Source organism: Cherax quadricarinatus, chromosome 23 (assembly GCF_038502225.1).
Source record: "Cherax quadricarinatus isolate ZL_2023a chromosome 23, ASM3850222v1, whole genome shotgun sequence".
In the NCBI taxonomy this organism is placed as follows: Eukaryota; Metazoa; Arthropoda; class Malacostraca; order Decapoda; family Parastacidae; genus Cherax; species Cherax quadricarinatus.
The window spans coordinates 9,281,245-9,308,664 of record NC_091314.1 but is presented as its reverse complement, the minus strand read 5'-3'; the positions used below and the strand labels follow the sequence as shown (position 1 = coordinate 9,308,664).

Genomic DNA, 27,420 nt, shown 5'->3' with positions numbered 1-27,420 from the left:
CAGACCCTGATCCATCATGAGGCCTGGTCTCAGACCGGGCCGCAGGGGCGTTGACCCCCGAAACCCTCTCCAAGTAAACGACACACTGTCGCCATAAAATTCTGCTCTTAATCTGTAGACAATGCGTCTCCTATCCACTAGCAGTCTTGCCAGAATACATAACATTTACCAAAGCAACGTTGTGCAGCCCTATGACAGGGCGGAAGGAGAGCCCTGAATAGTTAGTCTTAAAACTTACTATGCCCCATTCAGAGGATTATTTAAATGCTAATGACGGGATCTTCGTCCAAGGATCTTTGGATCAATAGCTCTTCATCATCAAAGCACCTCCTCTGAAGGAACCTACTGGCTAAACTAACCCTGTATGACGTACCTGACGAAGGTGCTCCCGTCCACTATCCTACTTCATCCATTCTGACGTCACTCATAATCAATAAACTCGTCTGAACGTCAATAAGGTTTCTAACTTTCTATAATAGATTCACGATTTCATTTTTAACATACCTCAGCTCTCCTTCTCCCAAGTCCGGTACAATTAATTGAATGTAATTCTTCTGGAGCGCAAACTAGTATACATCTTTGAGATGACCTTGCTGAGCACATCACCGTCAACACTTGACTTACACAGTCTTAAAATAAATGAAGGAGAGATCCTAATTCATGATGATTCAACGAAAGTGAGAGAGAGAGAGAGAGAGAGAGAGAGAGAGAGAGAGAGAGAGAGAGAGAGAGAGAGAGAGAGAGAGAGAGAGAGAGAGAGAGAGACAGTGTACTCACCTATATGCTGTTGCAGTGGTCGAGTCACAGCTCCTGGCCCCTACCCTTCGCTGGTCGCTGCTAGGTTCACTTTCTCCCGGTCTCAAGAGCCTTGTGCGTGTAAGTGTTATTCCTTTATTTCAGTTTTTTCTGTCAACTTCCATACATTACGAGACAGGCTGCAGTCCCTCCTCACACACATATATTACGAGACAGGCTGCAGTCCCTCCTCACACACATATATCACGAGACAGGCTGCAGTCCCTCCTCACACACATATATCACGAGACAGGCTGCAGTCCCTCCTCACACACATACAAAACAATTTAAGTAAAACGTACCACTCATCGTGTTAAACTAAATCATAATATTTTTTATAGTGATACTTTATTAGTTAACCTGTATATATTTTTATGTTCTTCTAATATTGTCCATTATACCATTAGAGAAAAAAACAATAAAAAAATAATAAAAATCTAACTAAATTATCAGTACAATATAATCTTAGTTTAGTCCGATATGTTATGATTCTATGGGTCTTCAAATTATTATTATTATGTCAGGTAATACTGTAATACTGAAATATAGATTAGTATTTGTATTTAACTAACATATGTAATAACAACCACGAAAATATAGAAATGGTTATAAGTATGACAATAATTTTTAAAGGGGTGGACCGGTAAGCCAGTGGAAGGCCTCGGGCAGATGGCCAAAAGCTCCAACGGGGGGTCATAAGACCATAAGAAGGAACACTGCAACAGGCCTACTGGCCCATGCGAGGCAGGTCCAAGTCTCCTACCGGCTTAAGCCAATGCCTCAACCTAGTCAGGTCATTCAAATAAATAAATAAATAACAGGTCACATTCATCATCTGAACAAAACCCGCATCAGGAAATAATTGTCCTGTTTCTTGACGAACCTTACCTAACCTAACCTAACAACCACGAACATTACAACAAATTGTTTTACAAAATAACAACATAAAAAATGTCTTACTCGTAAACAAAAAAGAGTTTGAAATAAAGTCAAAGACTGTATATCATTCTTGCACACCAACTTAATTATCCAGTAACTAAGTTAATTTTAAGGATGCCAGAAATACTCTGCACAACCAGGAGCTCTCTTTTAATATAACAGTAATGTCAACTACTGCTATGTCATTTGTATGATGTACTTGGTAGATATATAGATTATTATTATTATTATTATTGTTATTATTATTATTATTATTATTATTATTATTATTATTATTATTATTATTATTATTATTATTATTATTTATTATAATAATTATCATTATTATTATTATTATTATTATTATTATTACTCCTCACCGAGTGGTAGGTAAGACACACATGCAACAGTTAGGCAACTTTATTTCGAAACGTTTCGCCTACACAGTAGGCTTCTTCAGTCGAATACAGAAAGAAGGCAGGAGCAGTAGAGATGTAAGACGATGTAATCAGTCCATCACCCTTGAAGTCGTAGAATTTGAGGTTGTCAGTCCCTCAGCCTGTTGCATATGTGTCTTACCTACCAACCTGTCGGTATTGTATGCCATTTTGATGTTCATCTTGTCAGACACTGCAACACATGGCATCTTGGTACAGAAAACTCCTTGGACAACCTTTTCAAGTGAGAATTGTTGGATCTGAGAGGGACATGACCTCTCAGTGGCTACATTCTCACTACTACTACTACTACTACTCTGCACCTCTCCTTCCGACAGTATTTTAGTCTCCGCACTGTCGCTTCATCTTCAGATAGTTCCTGACTATGGAAATGAACTTCTCCAGGCTGAGGGACTGACAACCTCAAATTCTAGGACTTCAAGGGTGATGGACTGATTACATCGTCTTCACATCTCTACTGTTCCTGCCTTCTTTCTATATGCGACTGAAGAAGCCTACTGTGTAGGCGAAACGTTTCGAAATAAAGTTGCCTAACTGTTGCATATGTGTCTTACCTACCAACCTGTCGGTATTGTATACCATTTTGATGTTCATCCTCACCGAGTAACAATCACCAGGGATACCTCTCCTTGTCACACAAAACCACCAGCAATCCCTATTCTGGTCATACAGCCACCAGGGATCCCTCTCCTAGTCATACAGCCACCAGGGATCCCTCTTCTGGTCATGCAGCCACCAGGGATCCCTCTCCTGGTCATACAGCCACCAAGGACCCCTCTCCAGGTCATACAGCCACCAGGGATTCCTCACCTGGTCATACAGCCACCAGGGATCCCTCACCTGGTCATACAGCCACCAGTGATCCCTCTCCTGGTCATACAGCCACCAGGGATCCCTCTCCTGGTCATACAGCCACCAAGGACCCCTCTCCAGGTCATACAGCCACCAGGGATCCCTCTCCTGGTCATACAGCCACCAGGGATCCCTCTCCTGGTCATACAGCCACCAAGGACCCCTCTCCAGGTCATACAGCCACCAGGGATCCCTTTCCTGGTCATATAGCCACCAGGATCCCTCTCCTGGTCATACAGCCACCAGGGATTCCTCTCCTGGTCATACAGCCACCAGGGATTTCTCTCCTGGTCATGCAACCACCAGGGATCCCTCTCATGGTCATACAGCTACCAGAGATCCCTCTGGTCATACAGCCACCAGGGATCCCTCTCCTGATCATACAGCCACCAGGGATCCCTCTCTTGGTCATACAGCCACCAGGGATCCCTCTCCTGGTCATACAGCCACCAAGGACCCCTCTCCAGGTCATACAGCCACCAGGGATCCCTCTCCTCGTCATACAGCCACCAGGGATCCCTCTGCTGATCATACAACCACCAGGGATCCCTCTCCTAGTCATACAGCCACCAGGGATCCCTCTTCTGGTCATGCAGCCACCAGGGATCCCTCTCCTGGTCATACAGCCACCAAGGACCCCTCTCCAGGTCATACAGCCACCAGGGATCCCTCACCTGGTCATACAGCCACCAGTGATCCCTCTCCTGGTCATACAGCCACCAGGGATCCCTCTCCTGGTCATACAGCCACCAAGGACCCCTCTCCAGGTCATACAGCCACCAGGGATCCCTCTCCTGGTCATACAGCCACCAGGGATCCCTCTCCTGGTCATACAGCCACCAAGGACCCCTCTCCAGGTCATACAGCCACCAGGGATCCCTTTCCTGGTCATATAGCCACCAGGATCCCTCTCCTGGTCATACAGCCACCAGGGATTCCTCTCCTGGTCATACAGCCACCAGGGATTTCTCTCCTGGTCATGCAACCACCAGGGATCCCTCTCATGGTCATACAGCTACCAGAGATCCCTCTGGTCATACAGCCACCAGGGATCCCTCTCCTGATCATACAGCCACCAGGGATCCCTCTCTTGGTCATACAGCCACCAGGGATCCCTCTCCTGGTCATACAGCCACCAAGGACCCCTCTCCAGGTCATACAGCCACCAGGGATCCCTCTCCTGGTCATACAACCACCAGGGATCCCTCTGCTGATCATACAACCACCAGGGATCCCTCTCCTAGTCATACAGCCACCAGGGATCCCTCTCCTGTTCATACAACCACCAGGGATCCCTCTCCAAGTCATACAGCCACCAGGGATTTCTCTCCTGGTCATGCAACCACCAGGGATCCCTCTCCTGGTCATACAGCTACCAGAGATCCCTCTGGTCATACAGCCACCAGGGATCCCTCTCCTGATCATACAGCCACCAGGGATCCCTCTCTTGGTCATACAGCCACCAGGGATCCCTCTCCTGGTCATACAGCCACCAGGGATCCCTCTGCTGATCATACAACCACCAGGGATCCCTCTCCTAGTCATACAGCCACCAGGGATTCCTCTCCTAGCTGTATGACCAGGGATCCCTCTCCTGGTCATACAGCTACCAGAGATCCCTCTGGTCATACAGCCACCAGGGATCCCTCTCCTGATCATACAGCCACCAGGGATCCCTCTCTTGGTCATACAGCCACCAGGGATCCCTCTCCTGGTCATACAGCCACCAGGGATCCCTCTGCTGATCATACAACCACCAGGGATCCCTCTCCTAGTCATACAGCCACCAGGGATCCCTCTCCTGGTCATACAGCCACCAAGGACCCCTCTCCAGGTCATACAGCCACCAGGGATCCCTCTCCTGGTCATACAACCACCAGGGATCCCTCTGCTGATCATACAACCACCAGGGATCCCTCTCCTAGTCATACAGCCACCAGGGATCCCTCTCCTGTTCATACAACCACCAGGGATCCCTCTCCAAGTCATACAGCCACCAGGGATTTCTCTCCTGGTCATGCAACCACCAGGGATCCCTCTCCTGGTCATACAGCTACCAGAGATCCCTCTGGTCATACAATCACCAGGGATTCCTCTCCTGGTCATACAACCACCAGGGATCCCACTCATGGTCATACAACCACCAGGGATCCCTCTCCTGGTCATACAACCACCAGGGATTCCTCTCCTGGTCATACAACCACCAGGGATCCCACTCATGGTCATACAGCCACCAGGGATTCCTCTCCTAGCTGTATGACCAGGGATCCCTCTCCTGGTCATACAGCTACCAGAGATCCCTCTGGTCATACAGCCACCAGGGATCCCTCTCCTGATCATACAGCCACCAGGGATCCCTCTCTTGGTCATACAGCCACCAGGGATCCCTCTCCTGGTCATACAGCCACCAAGGACCCCTCTCCAGGTCATACAGCCACCAGGGATCCCTCTCCTGGTCATACAGCCACCAGGGATCCCTCTGCTGATCATACAACCACCAGGGATCCCTCTCCTAGTCATACAGCCACCAGGGATCCCTCTCCTGTTCATACAACCACCAGGGATCCCTCTCCAAGTCATACAGCCACCAGGGACCCCTCTCCTGGTCATACAACCACCAGGGATCCCTCTCCTGGTCATACATCCAGTGAAGTTGTAAGGACAAGCTGCAGGTGGAAGCAGTGACATGACCGGAGGTTTACCTGGAGTTTACCTGGAGAGAGTTCCGGGGGTCAACGCCCTCGCGGCCTGGTCTGTGACCAAGCCTCATGGTGGATCAGAGCCTGATCAACCCGGCTGTTACTGCTGGCTGCACGCAATCCAACGTACGAGCCACAGCCCGGCTGGTCAGATACCGAGAGTGAGAGTGAGTCACGATGGAGGCAGTGAGTGACAGATGGAGGCGCTGGTGACACTTGAAGGCAGTGACAGATGAGGGCAATGGTGACAGGCAATGAGTGACAGGTGGACGCAGAGGTGACAGGCAATGAGTGACAAACAGACGCAGTGGTGACAGAGGCAATGAGTGACAGATGGACGCAGTGGTGACAGTTGGAGGCAGAGCAACATATGGAGGTAGTGATAGATGGAAGTAATGAGTAATAGATGGAGGCAGTGAGACAGAGGCAGAGTGGAGTGAAACATGAAGACAGTATGCCAGATAAAGACATGCTCATGCATGCTAGTGGCTTTCTTTGTGGTTAACAATATTTTATTACATGTAAACTATACATTGTATACTACGCAGAGAAATAATTTTTTTTTATTTTGATTTTGAAGTGGAGGCAGTGACGGAGGAAGCAGCGAGTACATTATTATTATTACAATAATTATTATTACAATAATTATTATTACAATAATTATTATTACAACCAAATTCTGTAAATTCAACATTGTAATCTTTATAGAGAATAAACTTTGAAGCGCTAAACCTGTAGGATTGTACAGCGCTGTGGTGGGGGAATGGAAGGTATTCAGGCTTAATTCAAGGAACTGGAGCACAGATCCAGTTTCTTAGATCAAGAGCCCCTCACCAACATCAAGGAACCTTCCTTGAGTGGAGCAGCGAGTACAGATGGAGACAGGAGTGGCAGCTGGAGGCAGAGAAGTGGCAGGTGGTGAAGGCAGTGACATATGGAGGTACAGGAGTGGCAGGTGGAGGAAGTAGTGATATATGGACGCTGAGTGGCAGGTGGAGGAGGTAGAGAGACATGGAGGCAGTGAGTGACAAATGGAAGCAGAAGTGGCAGGTGGAGGCCGCTTGTGTAAGAGACGTCACAGGTTGACCATCAAGGCCTCTCAAGGTGAAAAGTCTCGAATCTGGTGAAGGACTCTTCAACCGAGGAATTGGAGCTACCCTCCTCTTACTTGTCTCAGACCTACTCACCTACCATTCCCCAGGCGATGTAAGGCCCAGGATTATACAACTACCCCACGAATATGATAATAATTGTGGATTATAGTGGCGTGAGTGCCCGCCCCTGGACGGTGGTGCCACCAGCGGCCGCTGCCTCAACCACTCAGTTTGTGGTTTGTGGGAGGCTCGCGGAGGCTGACGTCACGGTGAAATCAATATATAAAGGAAGTCACGGTCGCTTACGATGTCAGAGTCACCTACGAAGAAGGGCAAGATGGCAACGTCGCTGGAGCAGCTGAAGGAGATGACGGTGGTTGTGGCAGACACCGGGGACTTTGAGTGTAAGTGTAGCTTCATCTTACCCCTCTCACCGGTGTCGCTGTGCCCTTATCTTAACCTTGGATAACACATCCCATATGTTAAATGAAACAACCAAGAATACAATTTTGTTAACGGTACCATGTTCAATATCGGAACGAATTCCTCGTTTTTTTTTCTTCCCTTGAATAAGCTTTTATTTAGGTTTCATACGTAAGTATAAAATTTTGCAGTGGTCTTAAGGGCACACAGGTGTTATGGGCATATATGTATACAGTATTATATTAAATAGATTTGACCGAGGATAAACCAGTAACGTCAAGCAGTGTGACTATTGTGGATTCTACTATAAGATGTGAGCAATAATAAGGTGACTTGATAGATTCCTTAGCTCACACAGGGGAGGCCTGGGGATCACTCCCCGACACGGGTGAAACGTTAAGATAAGATAATGTCCGTCATATATGATAAAATATATCTCAGTGAAGCACAGTTTACAATTTATTTAATTAAGGATAGTTGATATTATTGACATACTTTATAGAAAACCCATTGTTATGCAGAACATATGCCCTGGAGTATACCTGGAGAAGGTTTCGGGAGTCAACGCCCCCGCGGCCCGGTCTGTGACCAGGCTTTGTGGTGGATCAGGGCCCAATCAACCAGGCTATTACTGCTGGCCGAACGTAAACTGACGTACAAATCACAGCCCGACTGGTCAGATAATAACTTAGGTGCCTGTCCAGTGCCTTCTTGAAGACAGCCAGGGGCCTATTGCTAATCTCCCTTATGTATGCTGGGAGGCAGTTGAACAGTCTTGGGCCCCTGACACTTATTGTGTCAGTATTAAGTAAACTCTTCAAATTGTGTAAGAGGCTTAAGTATAACCTTAAAGGCACTCATAAATTTCACCTTGCCCAGGATTGAAGTTGGGCTCTCTTGGTTGTGAGCTGAGCACTTTACAGCTATGGCATAACAAATACCAACAGCCTGACTGGTTAGAGATTAGGCTGCAATTAGTGGACTGAGGATAGTCTGTGCCTTGTGCCAAATGACCCAAGAGTTTAGTGCTTTGTGATATAAAAATCAATGAATACCAGTGATATTAATGTTCCCAAGTCATCGATGGGTCAGAAGTCTGTCAGCAAAGGAGGACATTGTGCTGTGACTTACATCTGTCTACATCATATATAAGGATGAGGAAAAAGATGGGAGTGAGTACTGTATCATGTGGAACAGAGCTTTTCATTGTAGTTACCTTTGACTTTACAGTGGAACCCCGAATATCAGCCGTAATCTATTCCAGAAGGTCAGCCTAAATCCGAAAAGGTCTAAATTCAAAGCAATATTTCCCATAAGAATTAATGTAAATACAATTAATCCATTCCAGACACCCAAAAAATAATAAAAAAAGAATATATTTTGTAAAGTTTAACTCTAGTTTTACATACACAAAACAATGACAGTTACATATAAATGAACATTAAATCATTATTACATACGTATATTGAAGACTTGTTGGCATATGGAAGACAGGGGGGAGGGGAGAGGGAGGAAGATAGGTTATTGTTTGGAAGGGGAATCCCCCCTCCATAATGACTTAAGGTATGAAGTTCCTCTTTGGGGTTACTTCCCTTCTTTGTCTTTTAATGGCACTAGGACCAGCTTGAGTCACTGGACCCCTGTCGCACAAAAAAACTGTCCAGAGAGGTCTGTTTCTGGCACCTCTCTTAAGATTTGCCTGAAGTGGGCCAAGGTTTTGTCACTGAACATGTTGCAGATATGGCTTGTTTCAGCTTGATCAGGGTGATATTTCTCAGCAAAAGCTTACTCCCTACTCCATATTGCACAAATTTCCTTAATCTCTGAAGAAGGCACCTCCTTCCCTCTCTCTTCCTCCTCCTTTGAAACAAGTTCTTCAGGTGTGGTCTGTTGCTGTTCCAGTTGAAGGTTTTGCAGCTCTTCAGTGGTTTGCTCTTCCCTGTGGTTCTCCACCAACTCTTCCACATCCTCGCCACTCACATCCAGTCCCATGGATTTCCCCAAAGACACAATAGATTCCACAACAGGTGTAGGGTCCTCAGGATCAGCCTCAAACCCTTCAGAATCCTTCTCAAGGACACATTCTGGCCACAGTTTTCTCCAAGAAGTGTACACAGTCCTGGAAATCACTCCCTGCCAAGCCTTATCTATAAGGATTAGGAAGTTGTAGATATTGAAGTGATTCCTCCAGAACTTTCTTAGGGTCAGTTCAGTGTCTGAGGTGCTTTTATGTAGAGTTTTTTGAAGTTGGAAATGACCTGTTGGTCCATGGGCTGGATAAGAGGAGTGGTGTTAGGAGGCAAGAACTTCACTGTTATAAAACTGAAATTCCTAGACAATTGGTCTATCAAGTTTAGAAGATGAGAAGGAGCATTGTCCATTACCAGGAGGCACTTGAGTGGCAATTTACTTTCCTGGGGGTATTTTTTCACACTGGCCAAATGCTTCATGGACCCAGTCAATGAAAATTTGCATTGTGACCCATGCCTTATGATTAGCTTTCCACATCACACACAATTTACTCTTGATGACATTGTTTTTCTTGAACACTGGGATTTTCAGTGATACGCCAGTAAAGGCTTCACTTTGAAATCCCCACTAGTGTTAACACAGAACAAAAGAGTTAGCCTATCCTTCATAGGCTTGTGTCCTGGCAATGCCTTTTCCTCCTGCATGATGTAGGTCCTCTTTGGCATTTTCTTCTGAAAGAGGCCCGTCTCATCATAATTGAACACTTGTTGGAGATGGAATTCATCAGTTTCTATGTACCCCATGAATTCCTGCACAAATTTTTCAGTTGCATGTTTGTCTGAACTTGCAGCCTCACCATGCCTTACAACACTGTGTATGCCACTATGCTTCTTAAATCTGTCAAACCAGCCTCTGCTGGGCTTAAATTCACTAACATCAGCACTAGTTCCAGGCATTTTCTTTACGAGATCTGCCTTTTTACAAATGATCGTCTCTGAAACACTATCTCCTACTAACTGTTTTTCGCTGATCCACAACAACTACTTCACCACATCTTCCATTGTTTGTGATCTCTTTTTCATTAACATGTTTACCCCTTTTGCCACATCAGCTTCCTTTATTTGTTCTTTCTTTACCAGGATAGAAGCGAGTGTTGATTTGTTTTTGCCATACATCCTGGCAAGCTGGAGCACACGCCCACCACTCGTGTTTTTCTACAATTTCTCTCTTCAGTGTCATGTTTCCCACTTTCTTTACCAAAGGGCTGGCACTCTGAACTTTCTTTGGACCCATGGTGGCTTATTTCACAGTCACACTTAATAAACAAGTGCAAAACCAGTGGAGTTTAAGGAAATGTTTTGATGAATGCTCACTCACCGAGACACAGGGAGACTGACTAGCCTACACATGGCGTCCCGGCGGGAGGCAGGTTGACACATCTAATATGGCCAATTTGCGAGGCACGGGCCAAAACATGGAGCAAAATTTCGGCCCAAAAACCAGCCTAAATATGATTTGGCTGATGCCCACAGAGGCCGATGTTCGGGGTTCCACTGTACTTTGTTTACTGTTACTCTGTGTTATATTTGTTAGGAAGTTATAGATCCATCCCCCCACTTTCCTGTTATTCCTTTATCACACATTTTGTGTGCTGTTATACCATGATTGTACTTGTTGAAGGCTTTTGCAAAGTCTGTGTATGCTATATCTGCATTTTGTCCTCCAGTGCATCCAAGACCATGTCATAGTAGTCCAGTAGTTACGAGAGGCAGGAGCGACCTGCTATAAACCCATGGTGCCATGGGTTTTGCAACTGATGGGTATCTAAGTGGGTGGCAATCTTTCTTCTTAGAACCATTTCAAAGACTTTTATAATGTGGGATGTTAGTTCTATCAGTCTGTAATTCTTTGCAGTTGCTTTACTGCCTCCTTTGTGGAGTGGGGCTATATCTGTTGCTTTTAGTGACTGTGGGATAACTCATTTGTTTATGCTCTCTCTCCATGGAAAACTTAAGGCATGTGAAAGGGGTTTCTTGCAGTTCTTGATGAGCACAGAGTTTGACGAGTTTACGCCTGGGGCAGCGTGCATGGGCATGTCATTTACTGATTTTTTTTCAAAGTTTTTTAAAGTCTGTTATAAAAAATTAATTTAGATTGTCAACCCTTAGTCTGATTAATGACTTACTAAATGCTGAGTTGTATTGGGACTTCAGTATCTCGCTCATCTTTGCTGTCATTTGTGTAAGTCCCATTTCGTTTAAGCAGAGGTCCGGTACTGGATGTGGTATTTGGCATAAGAAAAGAAATGTTTTTTTCAGTTTCAATTATGGCTTTAAGTTATTCCTTTGTTTCTTGTCTCCTGTTTGATTCTTTAAGCTAAAGTTCAATATTTTTTATTTCTCTGGCCAGTGCCTCCTTCCATATTTTAGATAGACTGGTGTCTCTGAGCAGCTCTGTGATTCTTCGCCTTCACCTGTAGAGGGAGCATCTCTTGCTAGTTTGCTTCTTCTCTTCTTTTTTCTTGGGGGAATGTGCCTTGAGCATACCTCAAGTGCCACAGTTAATTCTTTCTAGGCATAAGTTCAGATCTGTGTTGTTTAGAATATCTTCCCAGCTTGTTTCATTTAGGACATGGTTAATTTGATCCCACTGTATGTTTCTGTTATTGAAGTTGAATTTGGTGAAGGCACCCTCATAACTGATCTCATTTTGCTGGTCTGTGCTTCGATTATGTTGTGATCTGAGTGTTTGTCTTCGATACTGTTATATTTCATACCAGATCATCATTATTGAAGATAAGGTCAAGTGTATTTTCCAGTCTTGTTGGCTTCACTATTTGCTGGCTTAAGGTGAATTTGTTGCATAGTCTTAATAGCTCTTGTGTTTGTGAGTTTCCATCTGAGCTGCCTCCTGGGGTTATCTCAATGCTTAAACATTTGCCACATTCCTCCATTTTAGGTGTCTTAAGTTGAAAAAACCCAGCAACAAGATATTTGGGGCTGGGGTTGGAAGATTTTCCAGACAGTAGTCAATTTTCAAAAACTGTTCCTTGTATATAACCACAATGACAAGGTTTTGACTTTGTCTTTATTGCCTAAACTTCAACTACTACATCATTTGTGGTGTTTAGTAATTCCAAGCAAATGAGCGACTCTGTGACATACAGGCCAACCACCCGTTGTTGCCTGTTCTGTCTGTCGCATCTGAATAAGTTGTACCCTGAAATCCATATTTTGTTGTCAAAGGGATCTTTTGTGTGGGTCTCTGTGAAAGCCGTAAACATGCATTTGACTTTGTGAACAGTCCATTGATGAAAGGTATTTTGTTTTGTTGATGGCTTGAGACCCTGTATACATGTATTTCCAAGGATAAGTGTTGTCATATTGATGGTATGTAAAGGGGCTTTATTTTGCTAGTACATACTAACATCTGTTGTGGGGGCCACTGACTGTGCCTCCACTCCAGTACTGATCTGAGGTGGTGTAATATTTGTCATTTCCTGCCATTTTTTTTTCTACCTAAAAAAAAAACTTTCGAGTGGTTATAACTACCCTGGTTTATTTCCCAAGGTTTGTGTGATCTGGACCTTTTGGTCTCCTTTAAATAGTGTGCCTGACAGTATGTGTTGTAACATTTTCTTTCATGGACTGATGAATAACACATTTCAGGATGAAATAGTTTACCAAAAGAAGAACTGTATACTCCTTTGGTAACAAGGTTGCAGTTTTTTTTTTTTTTTTTTTTGGATGGTCAAACTTGCATGTCCAACCTGCTTTTCCAGATAGTCCATGCCTACAGATACCCAAGACATAGAATTTGCACAGAATTTATTTCTGTTTGCTAGGATTTTTTGCACCTTTGATGAGTTTAGTTCCGAGAGTCTCACTACTCTCGGAACCCGGCCATGGGCCAAGCTTGTCTGGTGCTTGCCTGGTCAACCAGGCTGTCACTGCTGGAAGCCTGTTGCCCCACATATCCATCACAACCTGGTTGATCTGGCACCTGGTGAAGATACTTGTCCAGCTTCTTATTGAAGCCTTCTACACTTGTTCCAGCTGTTTCTGGTATCTTCTGGCAAGATGTTGAATAGTCTGGGGCCATGAATGTTGATACAGTGTTCCCTTATTGTTCCCACTACACCCACTGTTCCTCACTGGGTTTATTTTGCACTTCCTCCCATCTCTCTCACTCCAGTGGCTGGGTTCCCTTCTGGTGCAGTTTTTCCTGATTTCCCCACTGTTTGCAGCACCTGTACTAGCATCAGTACCACCACCACTTATTACTGGTAATGTATCAACACCATTTCCTGGAGCATTTTCCCTTTTTGCCATCTCCAGCAATAGTGCTATTTTGTATTTCTGGATCTTTTGTCTTTTTCTTTACCTGTTTCTTCAATACCGGGGCTACATTAGTAATATTTTACCCTATGTGTTGGGCCCCCTTAAAACTGTCTTTACATTATGACTGGTTGTTTATTTTCCCATGGGCATCTCAGCCTGAATCCACTAGGTTTCCTTGGTGATTGATTCATCAGCTGAAGTCATGGCTTTGGGTTTACTAATTGTTTTTTTATGGCATCCTTGTATTTTATTAGGATTACCTTACAAATTTCAATGTCTTACTTTGGTAAGTGGTGCTTCTAGCGAAAATTTAAATCTTTGAAATACAGTGGACCCCCGGTTCCCGATGTTACCAGTATCCGATAAATTCGGTTGCCGATGCATTTGATTGAAAAAATTTTGCCTCGCTTCCCGATACAAAACCTGGTATGCGATACGATTCGTACGAGATGTGTCCACTTGTGGCCTGAACTCCCCCGTGTGTACCAGCGTTTACAAGCCAGTCAGTGTGCGCGCATCTAAGGATACATTCGGTACATTCCATATTATCCATATTATCACTGTTTTTGGTGCTTGTATCTGCAAAATAAGTCACCATGGGCCCCAAGAAAGCTCCTAGTGCCAACCCTTCGAGACCAAGGGTGCTAATGACTGTTGAAATGAAGAAAGAGATAATTGCAAAGTACGAAAGTGGAGTGTGTGTGTCGGAACTGGTCAGGTTGTATAGTAAACCCCAATCAACCATCTCTACTATAGTGAGCAGGAAAACGGCAATCAAGGAAGCTGTTCTTGCAAAAGGTGCAACTAGGATTACGAAACAGCGACCGCAAGTGTAAGAAAATGTTGAGAGACTGTTATTGGTGTGGATAAATGAAAAACAGATAGCAGGAGATAGCATCTCTCAAGCGATCATTTGTGAAAAGGGTGATGAAAATCACCCTCACACAGCTATTGCAAGCCATGCTGGTGACTACATGTATTACACTGACAATGTTGTGAAACACTTTAGGAAAGTCATAAGGAACGAGAGGTACAGGCCTCTATGGACAGATATGTTGTGCGACAGAAGTCCAGTGACTCTCAAGCTGGTCCTAGTGGCATTAAAAGAAAGGAAGTAACCCCAGAAAAGGACTTGCTACCTCAAGTCCTAATGGAAGGGGATTCCCCTTCTAAACACTAAGACCATCCACACACTCACCTCCTCCCATCCCATCAATCATCACCAGATCTTCAATAAAGGTAAGTGTCATGTAACTGTGCATGTCTTCTTCAGTTTGTGTGTATTAAAATTAATATTTCATGTGGTAAAAAATTTTTTTTTTCATACTTTTGGGTGTCTTGCATGGATTAATTTGATTTCCATTATTTCTTATGGGGAAAATTGATTCGCTTTCCGATAATTTTGGTTTACGATGAGCTCTCAGGAACGGATTAATATCGTGAACCGGGGGTCCACTGTACTGTATAATTCTGGACTTATTTAAATTGTCAAATTTTAAATAATAAAATGTATATATTAAAATTAATGTTTAATCTAATGGTAAATAGTTACAGTATCTGGGTGATGATAGGTTAGTGAGCCTCATCCTTTGGGACCTTGGTAAACCAAGGACTTCCTGTCCCCAGCACATACAGTATACACAATAAGTGCTTCAAATGATATTACATGTCTTTTCCCCACACTTGTAATTTGCAGCTATAATCATTGATAGCTATGACATTGACTGTTCCATCATCTCAGGCCTTAATGTTCCTATATCGAAAAATTATCACAAATTTTATCCCTCCTTTTCTTGTATTGCTCCCCCCTTTTCTTTCTTATTTTTCTTTGGTAGAGGCTTTGACTGGTGGCCAGTTACCTAAATGTAAACAAGTATTGAACTGCATTGTTGGTTGTCCTATTCATTATTTTCAGTGTCTTTCTTTGTGGTTAAATACACATTTTCCTTAGGTTTTTGTGATCTAACCTGTGAACTGAAGGGTTAACAAACTGTTCACTGCCTAACTGTCGAAGGAATAGACACTTCCTCTTTCTTAGCCTCCTACTGCCCTTCTTATTCCCCTTCTTTTTGTCATTTTCCTTTTCTTAGCTTCCTTTCTTCTTTCTCACTCGCATATATACATACTGTTTATAGTGACTGCACTGTCTAAGCCCATGTGGTGTTAAATGCGGAATTAAAAGTAAAATGTGACATGTTTGAAGCATGAGGCCATGTGCCAGGTGTCATTCTAAAATGTTAATCCCTTTGGTCCACATGTAATTTGTTCCACTAACTATGCAGTACAGTACAGTGGAACCTCTACTTGCGAGCGTGTCCACGTGCGAGTTTTTCCAAACACGAGCAGTCGATGGGTCGATTTTTTGCTTCCATACGCGAGCAAAATTTCCACAAGCGAGCAGACTTCAAGGCAGGTTCCTTGACACTGGTGAGGGGCTCTTGCTCTTGATCTCGGGAATTGTATCTCATTTGTTTGTTGGACTATCTTATTGAAACTTGGACAATGTATGATGGAAAAATGCTTCTTAATGTACACCAAAAATGAAAGAAATCTAAGCATAAATAATGGAGTTCACTTCTCAGCAATTAGCCATCCCTTTGCGGTAATTTCGAATGGTTTTTATGGTTGTATTCTCGTTTTTTTGGGTCTCATTTGATAGAATGGAAGATATATTACAGAAATATATATGATTTTAATTGCTTTCACGACAAAAAGTACCTTGAAATAGAGCTCAACCTAGGAGAAATGGTCCATTGCTTGGCTGTTTCAGAGTAAACAAATGACATCACTGTCCATTAAAACATGCAGTTGTGAATGGGTTGGCATTATTTATACAGTTATTGCAATAAGGACTAACAGTAAATCTTATAATTTTTTGTGTGAACAAAAATTACAAATTATTTATATAATAATAATAATAATAATAATAATAATGTATAATAATAATACATATAATAATAATAGCAATGGATAATAATAATAATAATAGATGAACTGTGATATATAAATAAGCCTATAGATGATATTAGCAAAATTATTCATGAAGTATTTTGCCCAGTCTCCAGACAAACTCTCGTCCACCGCCGACACCGCCCATACCACTACATGAATGACATGTTTTATTCATTCTAGAGTATATATCATGTTTCTGTTATTTATATTGTTTATGTCATATTAGATGAACTGTGATAGATAAATAAGCCAGAGAGTTGATATTAGCGAAATTATTGAAGTACAGAATTCCACTGGAACGGATTAATTGCATTTCAATTAATTTAAATGAGGAAAATTGACTCTGCAAACGAGCAAATCCAGTTGCGAGCAAGGTCATGGAACGGATTAAACTTGCAAGTAGAGGTTCCACTGTATTGTTTTACTATAATTGCTGGTATACTGTGTAAAAATAAAATGATTTATTAGTCAGCTTTGTTACACTGGCTTTTTGTAGGGTGATCTCTGCTATCTGCTAAAATTAATCTTTAATCTGCCTCTTCCAGACAAGTGCAGGCAATAAAGGTTCCAATATACAGTGGACCCCCGGTTAACGATATTTTTTCATTCCAGAAGTATGTTCAGGTGCCAGTACTGACCAAATTTGTTCCCATAAGGAATATTGTGAAGTAGATTAGTCCTTTTCAGACCCCCAAACATACACGTACAAACGCACTTACATAAATACACTTACATAATTGGTCGCATTTGGAGGTGATCGTTAAGCGGGGGTCTACTGTACAGTAAAATTTTTTTTTTTTAGAGAATAATTTATATATAAAGGGCTGGAGATCAAAGATGTGACCAGAGATATAAGGTGGTACATTAATTCCAACAAAACGAGGAACAGTCTACAAAATGTGGACCAGACTAGAGCTTATAAATAGTATTAACTAGTTGGCACTGAAGGTCTCATCATTTAACTGCTATAGTGTATGGTACCCCTTTGGAGATACCTAAATTAATTGATGCAGTTTGTGTCCATAATTGATTGAATTTCTGTGCAGTTGATTTTTAAGAGTTGATGTACAATACTACATTTATATTGATGACCCATTAATTTCATTTATGTAGACTGTGTAGCATTATTTTTCTTGGATAATTTCTGGAATTTGTTTTATTGAGTCAGACGTGGTGGACCAGTAGCTTGTAGGGTTCTTGGAAGGGAATCAATACTCAGCACATTCCTCTGTAATTATGTATGTGTTCATATTTAAAGTTATACTATGTCCACCAACACTTTAAATATTGATGTAAATATTATTAACATTTGCATCAATATTATGTAAAGTCTTGGTAGACATATCAAGCTAACATTTCTTATGATTATTAAAATGCTGTCCTGAATTTGTTTGGGGAAGGGGACTTCGATTACACCTCTGTTTAGGTTTTTGGGTTATAATGCAACCCAGCATTTTGTGTGATCCAGTGTGGTTTTGTACAGTGGACCCCCGCATAGCGACTTTAATCCGTGCAAGAGGGCTCATTGTTATGCGAAATGATCGGTATGCGAATGAATTTTCCCCATAAGAAATAATGGAAATCAAATTAATCCATGCAAGACACCCAAAAGTATGAAAAAATTTTTTTACCACATGAAATATACATTTTCCTACACACAAAGAGAAGGATACATGCACAATAGTAGAGTAGTACATGCACAATATATATTGTGCATGTACTACTCTACTAAATGAAGAATAAATGACACTTACCTTTATTGAAGATGCAGCAATGACTGATGAGACACTGTGTCCTGGGAGTGCCTTTTCCTCCTGAGTACTGTAGGTCCTGTTTGGCATTTTCTTCCAGAACAGGCCTTATCACACTGTGTATGCCACTACGATTCTTAAATCTCTCAAACCAACCTTTGCTGGCTTTAAATTCACCAATATGAGCACTAGTTCCAGGCATTTTTCCCTGTTCACCTGGGTGTTAGTCGACTGGTGTGGGTTGCATCCTGGGAGACAAGATTAAGGACCCCAATGGAAATAAGTTAGACAGTCTTCGATGACACTGACTTTTTTGGGTTATCCTGGGTGGTAAATCATCTGGGGTTAATTGTTTCTTGGTATTCTCAATAAGCCACACCAACAACGGTGCTGCAGCAGCAGCAGCAGCAGCAGCTGACAGTGCTACAGCAGCAGCAGATGATGCTACAGCAGCAGCAGACGATGCTACAGCAGCAGCAGCAGCTGACAGTGCTACAGCAGCAGCAGACGATGCTACAGCAGCAGCAGACGGTACTACAGCAGCAGCAGACGGTACTACAGCAGCAGCAGCTGATGGTGGTACAACAGCAGCAGCAGCAGCAGCAGCTGATGGTGGTACAACAGCAGCAGCAGCAGCAGCAGCTGACAGTGCTACAGCAGCAGCAGACGATGCTACAGCAGCAGCAGACGGTACTACAGCAGCAGCAGATGGTACTACAGCAGCAGCAGATGGTACTACAGCAGCAGCAGCAGCAGCAGCAGCTGTACCACCAATAGTAGCGATGGTTGATTGGGGTTTATTATACAACCTGGCCAGCTCGGAGACATGCACTCCACTTTCATACTTATCAATGATCTTTTTCTTCATCTCTATAGTAATTCTCACCCTTATTGCTGTAGGGTTGGCACTAGAAGCTTTCTTGGGGCCCATGGTCACTTATTTTGCAGATAAAATCACCAAAAACACTGTAATAATATGAAATGTTCCGATTGTATGCTTGGATGTTACCGCGGAGGCTGGCTGGTAAACAATGCCACCAGCGGCACATGTGAGGCTGGCTAAGGGCGCACATTGGACGCGTCTCGGACGAAGAGCGGTGAGCGGGTTTTTGAGCGGTATGCGAGGCAAAATTTTTGCGATAAAAGCGAGCGGTATGCGGATTGAACGTTATGTGATGCGTACGGTATGCGGGGGTCCACTGTATTTGACTGGTAAAAATCAGGAAAGCTTTGAAGAATGAAAAATAACCCACAAAAGCCGGACATGATGGCACTTAGAAGATAAAGTAAAATCCTCTGATTGCCTGTGACAATTTTTATGTTACCTGGAGTTTACCTGGAGAGAGTTCCGGGGGTCAACGCCCCCGCGGCCCGGTCTGAGACCAGGCCTCCTGGTGGATCAGAGCCTGATCAACCAGGCTGTTGCTGCTGGCTGCACGCAAACCAACATACGAGCCACAGCCCGGCTGATCCGGAACTGACTTTAGGTGCTTGTCCAGTGCCAGCTTGAAGACTGCCAGGGGTCTGTTGGTAATCCCCCTTATGTGTGCTGGGAGGCAGTTGAACAGTCTCGGGCCCCTGACACTTATTGTATGGTCTCTTAACGTGCTAGTGACACCCCTGCTTTTCATTGGGGGGATGGTGCATCGTCTGCCAAGTCTTTTGCTTTCGTAGTGGGTGATTTTCGTGTGCAAGTTCGGTACTAGTCCCTCTAGGATTTTCCAGGTGTATATAATCATGTATCTCTCCCTCCTGCGTTTCAGGGAATACAGGTTTAGGAACCTCAAGCGCTCCCAATAATTGAGGTGTTTTATCTCCGTTATGCGCGCCGTGAAAGTTCTCTGTACATTTTCTAGGTCGGCAATTTCACCTGCCTTGAAAGGTGCTGTTAGTGTGCAGCAATATTCCAGCCTAGATAGAACAAGTGACCTGAAGAGTGTCATCATGGGCTTGGCCTCCCTAGTTTTGAAGGTTCTCATTATCCATCCTGTCATTTTTCTAGCAGATGCGATTGATACAGTGTTATGGTCCTTGAAGGTGAGATCCTCCGACATGATCACTCCCAGGTCTTTGACGTTGGTGTTTCGCTCTATTTTGTGGCCAGAATTTGTTTTGTACTCTGATGAAGATTTAATTTCCTCATGTTTACCATATCTGAGTAATTGAAATTTCTCATCGTTGAACTTCATATTGTTTTCTGCAGCCCACTGAAAGATTTGGTTGATGTCTGCCTGGAGCTTTGCAGTGTCTGCAATGGAAGACACTGTCATGCAGATTCGGGTGTCATCTGCAAAGGAAGACACGGTGCTGTGGCTGACATCCTTGTCTATGTCGGATATAAGGATGAGGAACAAGATGGGAGCGAGTACTGTGCCTTGTGGAACAGAGCTTTTCACCGTAGCTGCCTCGGACTTTACTCTGTTGACGACTATACTGTGCAGAACAAGACTAGCACAGACCTGTTAACTTGGTCAATGTCGGTTGTGTACTCTAAATTCTAAGCTACTTTTTTTTATAAATGATAAAAATATTTTTTTCTATACGTAAGCTCCTAAATATTTTTTATTAGTTATCAGTTTCTTGTGAACCTTCAATATTGTACAGTACAAGAAGGGGGAGAATTTCCAGTCTTAGTGACTAGGAACATTGGTTTATGTGACTTCACTCTTAAAGATTTTAATAACATAAAATATTGCACCCAAGAATGTCACCTTGCCTTGGTGACCCAGAAAATAAAAGAAATGCTTTCATCATCATTCACACATAATCACTGTCTTTGCAGAGGTGAGCAGATATGACAGTTCAGATGTCACTCCAAACAGCAAATATCCCAAACCCTTCTTTTAAAATGCAGGCATTGTACTTCCCACCTCCAGGACATAAGTCCAGCTAACCGGGTTTACCCCTGAATACCTACACAAAATATTACCTTGCTTACACTCCAACAGCTCATAAAGTCCCAAAAACCATTGATCTCCACCCACTCCTATCTAACATGCTCACACATGCCTGCTCTATGTCCAAGTCCCTTTCACACAAACCCTCTCTACCCCTCCCTCCATCCTTTCCTAGGACAACCCCTACCCCTCTTCCTCTCGACTACAGATTTATACACCCTCCAAGTCATCCTATTTTTCTCCATCCTCTCTAAATGACCAAACCACCTCACCATCCCCTCCTCAGCCCTCTGAATAATACTTTTAGTAACTCCACACCTCTTCCTAATTCTCACACTAAAAATTCTCTGCACAATATTTACACCACATATTGCCTTTAGACACACCATCTCCACTGACTCCAGCCTCCTTCTCACTGCAGCACTTACCACCCATGCCTCACACCCATATAAGAGTCTTGGTACTACCATACTCTCATACAGTTCCTTCTTTGCCTCCATGGATAACATTCTTTGTCTCCATAAATACCTCAGTGCACCATCCACCTTTTTTCCTTCATCACTTCTGTTGTTTACCTCATCCTTCATAAAGCCATCCACTGACAAGTCTACTCCCAAATATCTGAACACATTCACTTCTTCCATACTCCCTCCCTCCAATCTGATATCCAACTTTTCCTTATCTAAATCTTTTGATATCCTCATCACCCTACTCTTATCTATGTTCACTTTCAACTTTCTTCCTCTACACACCCTCCCAAACTCATCAACCAATCTTTGCACCTTCTCTTTAAAATCTCCCATAAGCACAGTATCGTCAGCAAAAAGTGACTGTGTCAACTCCCACTTTGTATTTGAATCCCCATAATTTAATCCCACCTTTCTCCCCAACACCCTAGCATTTACTTCTTTTACAACTCCATCTATAAATGTTAGACAACCATGATGATGTTACACATCCCTGTCTAAGTCCTACTTTTATTGGAAAGTAATCTCCTCCTCTCCTACACACCCTAACCCAAGCCTCACCATCCTCATAAAAACTCTTTACAGCATTTAGTAACTTATTACCTATTCCATACACTTGCAACATGTGCCTCATTGCTCCCCTATCCGTCCTGTAATAGTGTGTGTGTGTGTGTATAATATATATACATGTATATATATGTATATATATATATATATATATATATATACATGTATATGTATATATATATATATATATATATATATATATATATATATATATATATATATATATATATATATATATATATATAATTTTATTTATTTTATTATCACACTGGCCGATTCCCACCAAGGCAGGGTGGCCCGAAAAAGAAAAACTTTCCCCATCATTCACTCCATCACTGTCTTGCCAGAAGGGTGCTTTACACAACAGTTTTTAAACTGCAACATTAACACCCCTCCTTCAGAGTGCAGGCACTGTACTTCCCATCTCCAGGACTCAAGTCCGGCCTGCCGGTTTCCCTGAACCCCTTCATAAATGTTACTTTGCTCACACTCCAACAGCACGTCAAGTATTAAAAACCATTCGTCTCCATTCACTCCTATCAAACACGCTCACGCATGCCTGCTGGAAGTCCAAGCCCCTCGCACACAAAACCTCCTTTACCCCCTCCCTCCAACCTTTCCTAGGCTGACCCCTACCCCGCCTTCCTTCCACTACAGACTGATACACTCTTGAAGTCATTCTGTTTCGCTCCATTCTCTCTACATGTCCGAACCACCTCAACAACCCTTCCTCAGCCCTCTGGACAACAGTTTTGGTAATCCCGCACCTCCTCCTAACTTCCAAACTACGAATTCTCTGCATTATATTCACACCACACATTGCCCTCAGACATGACATCTCCACTGCCTCCAGCCTTCTCCTCGCTGCAACATTCATCACCCATGCTTCACACCCATATAAGAGTGTTGGTAAAACTATACTCTCATACATTTCCCTCTTTGCCTCCAAGGACAAAGTTCTTTGTCTCCACAGACTCCTAAGTGCACCACTCACCCTTTTCCCCTCATCAATTCTATGATTCACCTCATCCTTCATAGACCCATCCGCTGACACGTCCACTCCCAAATATCTGAATACATTCACCTCCTCCATACTCTCTCCCTCCAATCTGATATCCAATCTTTCATCACCTAATATTTTTGTTATCCTCATAACCTTACTCTTTCCTGTATTCACTTTTAATTTTCTTCTTTTGCACACCCTACCAAATTCATCCACCAATCTCTGCAACTTCTCTTCATAATCTCCCAAGAGCACAGTGTCATCAGCAAAGAGCAGCTGTGACAACTCCCACTTTATGTGTGATTCCTTATCTTTTAACTCCACGCCTCTTGTCAAGACCCTTGCATTTACTTCTCTTACAACCCCATCTTTAAATATATTAAACAACCACGATGACATCACACATCCCTGTCTAAGGCCTACTTTTACTGGGAAATAATTTCCCTGTTTGCTACATACTCTAACTTGAGCCTCACTATCCTCGTAAAAACTCTTCACTGCTTTCAGTAACCTACCTCCTACACCATACACCTGCAACATCTGCCACATTGCCCCCCTATCCACCCTGTCATACGCCTTTTCCAAATCCATAAATGCCACAAAGACCTCTTTAGCCTTATCTAAATACAGTTCACTTATATGTTTCACTGTAAACACCTGGTCCACACACCCCCTACCTTTCCTAAAGCCTCCTTGTTCATCTGCTATCCTATTCTCAGTCTTACTTTTAATTCTTTCAATAATAACTCTACCATACACTTTACCAGGTATACTCAACAGACTTATCCCCCTATAATTTTTGCACTCTCTTTTGTCCCCTTTGCCTTTATACAAAGGAACTATGCATGCTTTCTGCCAATCCCTAGGTACCTTACCCTCTTCCATACATTTATTAAATAATTACACCAACCACTCCTAAACTATATCCCCACCTGCTTTTAACATTTCTATCTTTATCCCATCAATCCTGGCTGCCTTACCCCCTTTCATTTTACCTACTGCCTCACGAACTTCCCCCACACTCACAACTGGCTCTTCCTCACTCCTACAAGATGTTATTCCTCCTTGCCCTATACACGAAATCACAGCTTCCCTATCTTCATCAACATTTAACAATTCCTCAAAATATTCCCTCCATCTTCCCAATACCTCTAACTCTCCATTTAATAACTCTCCTCTCCTATTTTTAACTGACAAATCCATTTGTTCTCTAGGCTTCCTTAACTTGTTAATCTCACTCCAAAACTTTTTCTTATTTTCAACAAAATTTGTTGATAACATCTCACCCACTCTCTCATTTGCTCTCTTTTTACATTGCTTCACCACTCTCTTAACCTCTCTCTTTTTTCCATATACTCTTCCCTCCTTGCATCACTTCTACTTTGTAAAAACTTCTCATATGCTAACTTTTTCTCCCTTACTACTCTCTTTACATCATCATTCCACCAATCGCTCCTCTTCCCTCCCGCACCCACTTTCCTGTAACCACAAACTTCTGCTGAAGACTTTAACACTACATTTTTAAACCTACCCCATACCTCTTCGACCCCATTGCCTATGCTCTCATTAGCCCATCTATCCTCCAATAGCTGTTTATATCTTTCCCTAACTGCCTCCTCTTTTAGTTTATAAACCTTCACATCTCTCTTCCCTGATGCTTCTATTCTCCTTGTATCCCATCTACCTTTTACTCTCAGTGTAGCTACAACTAGAAAGTGATCTGATATATCTGTGGCCCCTCTATAAACATGTACATCCTGAAGTCTACTCAACAGTCTTTTATCTACTAATACATAATCCAACAAACTACTGTCATTTCGCCCTACATCATATCTTGTATACTTATTTATCCTCTTTTTCTTAAAATATGTATTACCTATAACTAAACCCCTTTCTATACAAAGTTCAATCAAAGGGCTCCCATTATCATTTACACCTGGCACCCCAAACTTACCTACCACACCCTCTCTAAAAGTTTCTCCTACTTTAGCATTCAGGTCCCCTACCACAATTACTCTCTCACTTGGTTCAAAGGCTCCTATACATTCACTTAACATCTCCCAAAATCTCTCTCTCTCCTCTGCATTCCTCTCTTGTCCAGGTGCATACACGCTTATTATGACCCACTTCTCGCATCCAACCTTTACTTTAATCCACATAATTCTTGCATTTACACATTCATATTCTCTTTTCTCCTTCCATAACTGATCATTCAACATTACTGCTACCCCTTCCTTTGCTCTTACTCTCTCAGATACTCCAGATTTAATCCCATTTATTTCCCCCCACCTAAACTCCCCTACCCCCTTCAGCTTTGCTTCGCTTAGGGCCAGGACATCCAACTTCTTTTCATTCATAACATCAGCAATCATCTGTTTCTTGTCATCTGCACTAAATCCACGCACATTCAAGCATCCCAGTTTTATAAAGTTTTTCTTCTTCTCTTTTTTAGTAAATGTCTACAGGAGAAGGGGTTACTAGCCCATTGCTCCTGGCATATATATATATATATATATATATATATATATATATATATATATATATATATATATATATATATATATATATATATATATATATATATATATATATATATATATATATATATATATATATTATAGGTAGTAGGTTGGTAGACAGCAACCACCCAGGGAAGTACTACCGTCCTGCCAGATGACTGTGAAACAAAAACCTGTAACTGTTTTGCATGATGGTAGGATTGCTGGTTTCTTTTTCTGTCTCATAAACACGCTAAGATAACAGGGATATCTTGCTACTCCTACTTACACTTTGGTCACACTTCACAGACACGCACATGCATATATATATATACATACATCTAGGTTTTTCTCCTTTTTCTAAATAGCTCTTGTTCTTTTTTATTTCTTCTATTGTCCATGGGGAAGTGGAAAAGAATCTTTCCTCCGTAAGCCATGAGTGTCGTATGAGGCGACTAAAATGCTGGGAGCAATGGGCTAGTAACCCCTTCTCCTGTATACAATTACTAAAAAAGAGAAGAAGAAAAACTTTATAAAACTGGGTTGCTTAAATGTGCGTGGATGTAGTGCGGATGACAAGAAACAGATGATTGCTGATGTTATGAATGAAAAGAAGTTGGATGTCCTGGCCCTAAGCGAAACAAAGCTGAAGGGGGTAGGAGAGTTTCAGTGGGGGGAAATAAATGGGATTAAATCTGGAGTATCTGAGAGAGTTAGAGCAAAGGAAGGGGTAGCAGTAATGTTAAATGATCAGTTATGGAAGGAGAAAAGAGAATATGAATGTGTAAATTCAAGAATTATGTGGATTAAAGTAAAGGTTGGATGCGAGAAGTGGGTCATAATAAGCGTGTATGCACCTGGAGAAGAGAGGAATGCAGAGGAGAGAGAGAGATTTTGGGAGATGTTAAGTGAATGTATAGGAGCCTTTGAACCAAGTGAGAGAGTAATTGTGGTAGGGGACTTGAATGCTAAAGTAGGAGAAACTTTTAGAGAGGGTGTGGTAGGTAAGTTTGGGGTGCCAGGTGTAAATGATAATGGGAGCCCTTTGATTGAACTTTGTATAGAAAGGGGTTTAGTTATAGGTAATACATATTTTAAGAAAAAGAGGATAAATAAGTATACACGATATGATGTAGGGCGAAATGACAGTAGTTTGTTGGATTATGTATTGGTAGATAAAAGACTGTTGAGTAGACTTCAGGATGTACATGTTTATAGAGGGGCCACAGATATATCAGATCACTTTCTAGTTGTAGCTACACTGAGAGTAAAAGGTAGATGGGATACAAGGAGAATAGAAGCATCAGGGAAGAGAGAGGTGAAGGTTTATAAACTAAAAGAGGAGGCAGTTAGGGTAAGATATAAACAGCTATTGGATGATAGATGGGCTAATGAGAGCATAGGCAATGGGGTCGAAGAGGTATGGGGTAGGTTTAAAAATGTAGTGTTAGAGTGTTCAGCAGAAGTTTGTGGTTACAGGAAAGTGGGTGCAGGAGGGAAGAGGAGCGATTGGTGGAATGATGATGTAAAGAGAGTAGTAAGGGAGAAAAAGTTAGCATATGAGAAGTTTTTACAAAGTAGAAGTGATGCAAGGAGGGAAGAGTATATGGAGAAAAAGAGAGAAGTTAAGAGAGTGGTGAAGCAATGTAAAAAGAGAGCAAATGAGAGAGTGGGTGAGATGTTATCAACAAATTTTGTTGAAAATAAGAAAAAGTTTTGGAGTGAGATTAACAAG

At 42.4% G+C, this 27,420-nt stretch overlaps 1 protein-coding gene across 1 annotated transcript in view; it reads left to right on the top strand.

Annotated features, from left to right (window-relative positions):
• Positions 1-6,623: 6,623 nt before the first annotated feature.
• Taldo (transaldolase) overlaps positions 6,624-27,420 on the top strand; it is a 67,440-nt gene continuing 46,643 nt past the window's right edge. Inside the window, exon 1 of the mRNA XM_053772449.2 lies at positions 6,624-7,220. Coding sequence (XP_053628424.1) covers positions 7,124-7,220 — 97 coding nt within the window. The 5' untranslated portion in view covers positions 6,624-7,123. The remainder of the gene's footprint in view (positions 7,221-27,420) is intronic.